The sequence below is a fragment of the Drosophila serrata genome, unplaced genomic scaffold (genome assembly GCF_035046125.1).
Source record: "Drosophila serrata isolate PLE 108 unplaced genomic scaffold, ASM3504612v1 contig_74, whole genome shotgun sequence".
Lineage (NCBI taxonomy): Eukaryota > Metazoa > Arthropoda > Insecta > Diptera > Drosophilidae > Drosophila > Drosophila serrata.
The window spans coordinates 388,038-398,225 of NW_028256972.1; the positions used below are offsets into that span (position 1 = coordinate 388,038).

Here is a 10,188-nt window from a genome sequence, read left to right on the forward strand (position 1 = left end):
GTTGCAATCCAGTTAGTCAATAAAGCAGGGAAACCAAGAAGCGTAAGTTTTCTAAGTAGTAGTAGGTGATTTACCGAGTCAAAAGCCTTGCTGAAATCGGTGAAGATAACGTCTGTTTGAAAATTTAATTTGAAACCGTTTCTAATGACAGCACAAAATTCTAGAAGGTTAGTAGACGTTGATCTGTTTTTCATAAAGCCGTGCTGAGAGGGGGACATAATTGACCGACATTGGTGCTGCAGCTGCGCAGTAATCAGAAGTTCGAATAACTTTGGAATAGCACTAAGCTTTGCAATACCTCTGTAGTTTTCGATATTAGATTTACTGCCCTTTTTATGGAGAGGAATGATGAAAGATTCCTTCCAACTTTCTGGGAAAAATGAAAGACGAAGCGACATCTGAAAAAGAATTGACAGAGGTCGGCATAAAGCACCAGCACAGTGTCTCAAAACACAGCTAGGAACGCGATCAGGACCAGAAGAAAAGGAAGGTTTTAGTGTCTTGAGGTTCTGAAAAACATCGTCTTCGCAAATAGCGGGCATGAAAATGGAATTAGAAAGTGGAAGAGAATAAGGATACGAAGAGGTTGTATTGTAGCCAATGGATGAGTACGTAGACTGGAAAAATTTTGCGAACAGGTTCGCTATATCAGGCTCGTTAGACGCGGACTCAGTATTGAGATGAAGACAAGAAGGTAAATTTTGGGATCTTCGTTTTGAATTTGCAAACGCGTAAAATTGCTTAGGATTAGCCTGGAACTCATCCCTACACCGATTTAGGTGGTTTCTGTAGCATACAGAATTGTGGGCTAAGAATTTTGTGCGAGCTGTCAAGTATCTAGAAAGGTCCACCTGTGACCCAGTCCTAGTGAATTTCTTGTGAAGCCTCGACTTCAAGTTTTTAAGGTAAGATAGTCGACGAGAAAACCATGGGGGCTTGTAAGACGCGTCAGGTGAAGGAAAGGATGGGACATAAATGTCAAAGGCAGAATATAAAATATCGTAAAAGCGCATAACCATGTTATTGGGGTCGTCTAGAGAATCCAAAAAAGTCCAATCAGCTAGGGATAAATAGGAGTTAATGCCATTGAAATTAGCTCTGCGGAAGCAGCGAAAAGTTGTCGGTTCAACTTCTGGACTAGGAAGTAAAGGAGACGACGCTTCAAGAATTATCTCCAGAGTGGGATGATAAGCATCTTCAGGATAGGAGATAGGGTCAATTCTTGAGACAAGGGCGTTGGCGAACTCGGACGCAAAGATAAGGTCCAAGATTTTATCACTACAGTTCTTGACGTAGTTCAATTGGCCCAAAGAAAGGTCAATAAGACCTTGGACTAAGTCATGAGCTGCAGTAGGAACCAGAAAATTGGTGTCTGGTGATGGCAACCAAGATATGGAAGGAAGGTTAAAATCGCCCATAGCTATTAAATGGTCATTAACACCCAGAGTTGAGTGAATTCCCTGGATTAAGGACAGGTGCTGTAGATAAATAGTAGCGTCAGACCGGGGTGGGATGTAAGAGCATGATACATAGAGAGAATAGTCGTGAACTTGAACACGAACCGCAACAAACTTCAAAATATTATCTGAGTAGGTTGTGGGAACCAGTTCAGAAATAAGGTCAGATTTCACGGCAATAAGAACGCCGCCGCCAGTACGCATTTGACGGTCACGCCTATAGACAATATAGTTGCCAGCGAATAATTCGCAATCGGAAACAGAGGAGTTAAGCCACGTTTCGGTGAAGGAAATAACGTTGGCATCGAAGGAGGCACTATTAGCGTGCAGCTTGCTAAGTTTCCCTAACAAACTACGAGCATTCTGATAATGCAAAGAAAACGAGTTAATTAGTTTTTAGGAGGCCTGGTTGAGGGAGTCAGGGGCACTCCAGCCCGTGGGTTGCTCTTGTAAAGATATTCGTGAACAATAGCATGTACGGGCCATACGGAAGCATCAAGAACCTTACTATATAACGTGTCGGAAAGTGCAATTTTAAATGAGGAAATATCTCGTTTCTGCTTAAAATTGAACTTTGAGACAGAGAATTCAGTTAAAGGAACATTCAATTTGTTGCTCAAGTGGATCGCGACATCTTTCGCGGTTGCATCTGGATTGAGGCGAGAGACAAAAACTAGCCTTTTTGGGGCAACGCCGGCAAGAGGCGCCGGACTCCTTGGGGCGACACCAGAGATAGTTGAAAGTTGAACTCTGGGACTAGAAGTCAGAGGAGATGCGATGATGACCGCCGGGCCAATCACAGAGTGAGCATTCTTCAGATGGTTAGAGGCCGGCAGGGCTTTGTTTGCTGCGGCAGCATGCGACGTAGACGCCAGATCCATGTTGACTGGCTGCATGGTTGGAGATGCGACGATATCAGCTAGTCCAGGACAAGGGGAAGCATTTGCTGCTTGACCCGACGCGGCGACATCGGCGGCTGAGTCATCAGCAACACCCGTGGTATGACCATTTGGTGGGTTGCGTGGGCTAAACAGCAAAAGAGGGCTCGCAGGGTCTGCAACAGGCAAAAAATTATTAGGAATATGTCCCGTGTTGTTATTTGGCGTGACACTTATCAGTTTCATGGATTTAAAAAAAGATTCCGTTTTTTGGAAACGGCTTGCCAAATCCTTGAACCCAGCCGCCAAAGATTGAAACTCTAAATGAGTTTGTCTCATAAAAATCCGCATTTCGGATTTAATATGAAGGCAGCTCGGGCACGTCCAATCCAAGCCAGCGTGATCTCGTATGCGGTCGGCGATGCGCGGGCCAACATGCCCAAGATCGGCGCAGCCAGGGTGTGCGGCATTAGTGCACAGCCAACAATAAACGGTGGCCTGCCGCGAAGTAATTTTGCGGCTATGTGGGCAATCCGTGGCACAGCAAGTTGACATTATGTCGTATGAAGCAACGCGCAAGTAATAAAAAGGAAATTGACTTGAGTGGCGAAGGAACCGATCAAAACAAAAACAGTGCGACAGAAAGATGTAAGCTTTTATCTCAGCTCAAGAAAGTATGAGATTGTGTGATTGTTCGCGGCTTGCAGATCACTTGCAGCAACAACAACACTGAGACCAGCGCAGCAATAAGCGATAAACACACGGCGCAGAAAACAAGGGCGAAAGAATATTTTTCGCCCTTGATGTTTTCGGAAATTAAAGTCACTGACTTAAATGAGATGATCCAGATATTGTGGGTAAATAAAGAATAGCCAAAACACTGATCATTTGCCAAAAATTTGGGCTTTTTAGAATAAATATTCACGGTGAGAACTTTAAGCGAGGGTAGAGCGAGAGAAAAACACGTCCGACTCGTAGGCGATTATGAAACAGTTTTTGATTACGCAAAACATTTTAAAACCCTTCAACTTGGATTATAATTCTAATTCGGTTGTCCAACAAAAAGTGGAAGAACAAAACAAAACAAAAACACAATAAGTCCAGCGGTCCTAACAGTTAATAACAACAAATAAATTTTAAGAAAATTAATTTAAACAAATACTTCAACTTTTAAAAGTGAAATCAAAAATAAACTAAAATAAATTTTTATTTTACTATAACAAAAAATTTACTATATTAATGGCACAACCAGTTATCGCCGCACCTCAAATCGTTGCACTAAGCGACAACAACCAGCCAGATTTTCTTATTTATATTCAGGCGATTAAAGATTCCATTAAAATATTGATCAGAAAATTACCAATACAATTATTCACTATTTTGGCTCATCATAACATTGATGACTTAAGATCATTAATCACTATCGCACAAATTGAGGGAATATATGAAGAACATGTTAATTTTGAATTAAATAAAATTCCAGAAAATCGTAATAAAAACTCAAACCCTAATCAGAACTCTAAACCACACAAATTCAATACAAATACACAAACCCAATATCGACCAAGTTACCCACAATATTCTCAACCATTCCAACCTAATTTTAATCAATACACACAATCATTTAGACCCACCTATACACAACAAAAATATGTGGGCAAATCATTTCAAACCAAACCAATACAAGAACACACAACCATTTACTCACAAAAATCCTTTTCCACAATATTCAAATAAAATTCAAAATCCTCAAACAGCACATTTTAAAGGAAATACATACCCTCAACAACAATACCTAAAAACCAAAATATGTGGGCAAATCATTTCAAACCAAACCAATACATGAACACACAACCATTTACTCACAAAAATCCTTTTCCACAATATTCAAATAAAATTCAAAATCCTCAAACAGCACATTTTAAAGGAAATACATACCCTCAACAACAACAACCCTCCACATCTAAAAATACTAATTTTCCGGTTACCAAACGACTTAGACCATCGGACAACGAACAAACCAAAATGTCTATTGACGAATTGAGATTTTAAGACACACACGAACACGAATACGAAGAAATACAACCTAATTATTATGAACAACAGTATTATGACCACAATCAATACCATAGGTTGATTAATGAACAACAACAGCAACACCAGGTCCAATACACCCAAAATAAAGATGAACAAAATCTAAATAGCTCAGAACCAAACGAAAATTTTCGGTTAACAGCCCCGGACAACAACAATACATAGAAATAGCATAAAAAGGTTGCACATACAATTGCCTTATAGACACAGGATCCACAATAAATATGATTGTTTTGAGGAGGGCATTAATTTATGCCACCTATTAAGCGAATTGATTTAGCGAGGGGTTTGTTTTGTGTTGGCGTAAAATTAGTTATGTTTTAATTTGTGTGTGCTTGTGTGTGGTTTGGTTACAAAGTTTTTGTGTGTTTTTAGTTTCAACGTAAATGAGCGAATGAATCGAGAGAATAGATAAGCCAAACAGAAGAGCTGCGGCGGAAGAGCTTTCATGCCGGCTTATGAGGTGGAAAGCTTCTGCCGCAGCTGATCGCTTGTTTACAAATAATGATTTAAAACATTTAATATTAAATCTGCTGCTTCTGCTCCCGACATGCTCCCCCCGCTGGATGCGGCACGCTGCCAGATGAGGTGGTTTCCAGGGGTAGAACAGCTATTTTGCCAACAGCCCTTTTTATTAGGCCAGTGGCTGTCCGAATGACAGCGACACGGGCCACACCGTCAGCTCCATGGATAATGCTCTCCACTCTGCCAAGACGCCATTGAAGCGGAGGGATGTTGTCCTCCTTGAGAACCACAATGCTATGCGGTAGGATGTTGGGCCTTGATGCACGCCATTTTCCACGTTCTTGTAAAAGCGAGAGGTAGCTGGTACTCCACTTCCGCCAGATGATTTGCTGAATTTGGCAAACTCGTTGCCAGCGGCTCAGCCGATCGATGCTGAGGTGCGTGATGTCGGGCTCCTCGATTGTGGCGAAAGAAGACCCAATCAAAAAGTGACCAGGTGTAAGGACATCCAAATCGTTATGGTTTTCTGAAATTGGACAGAGCGGTCGAGAGTTAAGCATCGCTGAAATTTCATAAACTAAAGTGCGAAGCTCATTGAATGAGAGAATAGTGTTGCCAACGACCCGATGAAAATGATATTTTGCAGATTTGACGGCAGCCTCCCATAGGCCGCCGAAATGAGGCGAACGAGGGGGAATAAATTGCCATTTGATCCCGATGGAAACGAAGGCCTGCTGAAGATAGCTGTTTTGAGGGTCGGCGAGAAACAGTTGCCTCAGTTCCAGCAGCTCGTTTTTGGCTCCAACGAAGTTTGTAGCGTTATCGGACCATATTGTGCCAGGCTTGCCCTTTAGGCTTATGAAGCGCTTGAGGGCAGCGATGAATGAAGCCGCAGACAAGTCCTCCACCAGTTCCAAATGGCAGGCTTTAGTGGCGAAGCAAACAAATATTGCGATATAGCATTTGACGGGTGGCCGGTTTCTGACTTCAGACTTGGAGTAGAAAGGACCACAGAAATCGATTCCCACTGTGACAAATGGTCGACTTGGCTGCACGCGGTTGGATGGCAAGGGGGCCATGATGTGCTCAGCTAATTTGGGCTTTAATCGAAAGCAGCGAATGCATTTGTTGATAGTGGCGGCGACTATTTTTCGACCACCAATTGGCCAAAACCTTTGCCGTAAGGCCGCCAATAAGCTCTGCGGGCCTGAGTGAAGAAATTTCAAATGATAGTGAGCTATGATTGCTGACGTGACTGGATGATCCTTGGGAAGCAAAATTGGGTGTTTTGCATCATAATCCAATAATGAATTCTGCAGCCGACCGCCAACTCGAATAAGTCCCGATTCATCGCAGATTGGATGCAGCGAGTACAGCTTGCTTTTTGAGGAAATCTGCCTTTCGGATTGCAGGGCCTTATACTCCTCAGCAAAGTTGATGAGCTGGATTCCCTTGATGAGCAGATGCGTGCCTTCCTTGATGTCGTCTACTGTAAGAGGTCCTCGCCGTCGTGGCTCATCCTTGGCTTTTAGCATTAGGAACCGATGTATGTAGCCAAAGACTCGCTGCAGCTTTCCAAAACAATTTTGAAACTTGCAGCCATACGAAATATCCTGGCTTTGCGTCAGCACCAGCGCGAGGCGGCGGCGTTCAGGCACATCTACTAGAGTAGGCGTATGAGGCGGCCAGCAAGCTTCGTCTGTCCGCAGGAATGGTGGGCCCTCACGCCACAGCGTCGAATCCAAAAGTTCGAGCGGAGTACATCCTCTGGATAATATGTCAGCCGGGTTGTAGTGGGTAGATATATGATGCCAAGCCATATCCTTGGTCCTTTCTTGAATCTGCGCGATTCTGTTGGAGACAAAAATGTTAAAGTCTGATGGGGCCTGGCGAATCCAAGAGAGCACAATTGTTGAGTCAGACCAACAATGATATGTGCAAGGCTGAGAAATGGCATTAGCGATGTTGTGGATGCCGAGATTTGCGCGGAGTGTTCCAACCATAAGGAATGCAAAGATTGTGGCAAAGTCTCATCCCAGTCGAGCTTATCTTTCCACAGGATTTGCAGGAATATTTTGAGCCTGGTTATAATGGGCGCTATAAGACCTAGGGGATCGTAGAATTTGGCTACGGCTGATAAAATAGAGCGCTTGGTAGCTGGCTTGTCTGCTACATTTCCAGAGAATCCAAAAAGCAAATTATCGGAACTTGTATCCCAGTATAGGCCAAGTGTTTTGGCGACGTCAGTCCCGTCACTAAATTTGAGCATTTTCTCGCGATCAGCCTCAAGTTCTCCTTCAATCGCTGCCGTCTCATTGGAGCACCATTTAAGAATTGGAAATAGGCCTTTTGCAAGTAACGATTTAACCTGCTGCCGGATATAAACGACATCTTCGATCGAACTGAATATTGGCCTGACTCAAGCCGAGAATAAGATTGAGCAAATAAATTCTCGCACAAGGCCTCCTCATCAGTTGGAGCAGATGACGATCCACAATAGCTGTCAATTTCCCAAAACCGTTTGACAAGGTCCGGCAACGATTCAGGTTCCAATTGTACATCGTGCTCAACTGACAATGCGGGAAGAGAAGAGTGTTTATGGGCCGGCGAAGATATGCCACCGGATACTACCCAACCCAATCTAGTTTTTTGCAAGGAGGGAAGGTGATCGGCCAGCCGTATCTGCCCAACGCAAAGCAGGTCGAAGAAGATTCCAGCTCCTATAAGAATGTCAATCCTTTGACTTTTATGAAAGAGCGGATCGGCGAGGAATAAATTGCTGGGGATGTTCCATTCTGAAGAGTTTAGGTCGAAATGCGGCTGATAATTTGTGATGGTGCTAGTCATTATTGCAGCGAATGATGTTCGGTAACCTTTGTTGCGAGATTGTACAATAATATCTACCGCCTTATCAGCCATGAGTGAAGACTCTCCTATACCTGAGATGCATGTATTTGAGCGACGAGTTGACAGTTGCAATTGATGAGCGAGTCGAGAAGTAATGAAGTTAATTTGCGATGCAGAGTCGAGCAAGGCTCTGCAGGGTACCATTATGCCGGAACGATTTCGGACATATATGATGGCAGTGGCAAGAAGCACATAATCAGATTGATGATCTACCGAGGCTTTAGGTGGGGGTGAATTTGGCGAAGCAGAAATGAGCGAGGCACTATTTTGAGGAGCAGAAGTGGATGTGGGCTGCGAGGGTGATGAAGCAGGATTTGACTCCAAATGTAGCAATGTATGATGCTTAGAGCGACAATGCCTGCAGTTCCCAGCTTTGCACTGCTGCAGGCTGTGGCCTTTACGCAGGCAATTTAGGCAAAGATGTAGCCTTTTTGCTTCTTTGTAGCGTAATGTGGGACTCAAGGCAATAAATTGTGGACATTTCGAAATAAAGTGATCCTTAGAATCACACAAAATACATAATGAGGTGTAGGATGATGCGGTGCAAGCGTTTTGGACATTTTTATTTATAGTTTTTCCCACCTGGTTGCTAGGTGTGTGGGTTACCATAGCATTTTCAATGTTTTCCATCATCCGACATCTCTTCTCCAAAAAGGCAGCCATATCCGTCCATTTTAGCAGCTTATTGGTAGGCAATCCCTCTTCCCACTTCTCCTGAGTATGTTGATCCAGTTTGGAGGACACCAGGGATATGAGCATTCCATCCGCAATCTCCTGGGTGGTTGCCATTGTGTTAAGGGCTCGCAGATGAGAGTTGATGCCGTCGCTCAATTGCCGCAAACTCCTTGCCGACCCTTTCACCACACTAGAAAGCCTGTAAATAGATCGTATGTGCCCCTGAAAATGCAAAAGTTTGTTATCAAACCTAGCAGTCAATAGGTCGACTGCCTTCTCATAATTGGCCTCTGTTGGCTCCAGCGAGCGAATTGTGTCTAATGCGGGGCCATCCAAACAGGAGCGTAGATGCTGGAATTTTTCCAAATTGGTCAGGTCCTCGTTGTTGCCGATGACTGTAGTGTACATAGCGTAGAAATCTGGCCAGTCCATATAAGCGCCTCCAAATCGTGGCAGCTTAAACTCAGGCAGCCTAGTGGCCCGAACACCAGCCCTGGAGGTTGAAGCCTGCTCGATGTTGAAATTTGGGAGTGCAGTCGAATTTATCACTGACACTCGGCGGAGTTTTGCTAGTTCGCGAGAGATTTTGGATTTCACCGCACAATAAATGTTTAGAAATTTTGCACGCACATCACTAGCCAGCTCTAGTAGATTGAGCCTTTCGACAGCTGTTTGAGACTTATCAAAATTATCTTGCATTTTTTCAATAAGCTCAAGCCTGACTTGAAGGTCGACCTCGTCAAAATGAGACGCCTCTTCTGAACCGAAAAAGTCATTTAAAGCCACTAGCTGTCGAAGAACCGAGTCCGCTTTGGCTTTATAAAAGTCAAAATCACTATTGGCCCCGGATGGGCACGCAGTAACCGAATCATTCTCTGCCATTTTATTTTCAAAAAGAGTATTCAAATGTCACCTTGGGCTTGCGACCGATGCAGCTGTACCAAACGCAGAGAATAGAGAACGAAAGAATAGCGGAGCCAAGCTTGGCGTTCACTGACCACGAGCTAACGGTTCTATCGGACCACCAAAACCAACAGCACAAACACAATTTGCACGAAAAGTATATAAAAGGGCTGCAACTATATGCTAGTGCACAAATATATAAAGAGATGCTATGTACTCGAATGTACCGATAAAGTTCAATAGCGATGCAACGATATGCAATTGTATTGTGTGAGCATACGAACTATATACATATGTATAAGCACTTTTCACCTTTTATTTTAACGAAAACGATTTTTTACGCGATCACGTCGGGGTCACCAAATGTTTTGAGGAGGGCATTAATTTATGCCACCTATTAAGCGAATTGATTTAGCGAGGGGTTTGTTTTGTGTTGGCGTAAAATTAGTTATGTTTTAATTTGTGTGTGCTTGTGTGTGGTTTGGTTACAAAGTTTTTGTGTGTTTTTAGTTTCAACGTAAATGAGCGAATGAATCGAGAGAATAGATAAGCCAAACAGAAGAGCTGCGGCGGAAGAGCTTTCATGCCGGCTTATGAGGTGGAAAGCTTCTGCCGCAGCTGATCGCTTGTTTACAAATAATGATTTAAAACATTTAATATTAAATCTGCTGCTTCTGCTCCCGACAATGATCAATAAAAATATATTTTGTCTTCCTATTCAAAATACGATATGCGAAGTTTTAACATCAAATGGCTCTATTACATTGAACAATTTAATTATGTTACCCAGCAATAGTATTTTTAAAACA

The 10,188-nt window shown here is 43.2% G+C and overlaps 1 protein-coding gene across 2 annotated transcripts; it reads right to left on the bottom strand.

The window, feature by feature from the left end:
* Positions 1 to 4,716: 4,716 nt before the first annotated feature.
* LOC110180479 (uncharacterized) lies at positions 4,717 to 9,910 on the bottom strand. 2 transcript variants are annotated; one of them, XM_020948163.2, is made up of 2 exons: positions 8,384 to 9,910; positions 4,717 to 5,420 (listed from the first exon to the last, which is right to left on the bottom strand). In XM_020948163.2, the coding sequence occupies exons 1-2, from the start codon at positions 9,356 to 9,358 to the stop codon at positions 5,376 to 5,378; spliced, it is 1,020 nt and encodes a 339-aa protein (XP_020803822.2). In that variant the 5' UTR covers positions 9,359 to 9,910; the 3' UTR covers positions 4,717 to 5,375. The 2 variants fall into 2 exon arrangements, with proteins under 2 accessions (XP_020803822.2, XP_086695572.1); XM_086839446.1 differs by lacking the exon at positions 4,717 to 5,420 and adding an exon at positions 6,075 to 6,745 and having other exon boundaries at positions 8,384 to 9,451.
* Positions 9,911 to 10,188: the final 278 nt, after the last annotated feature.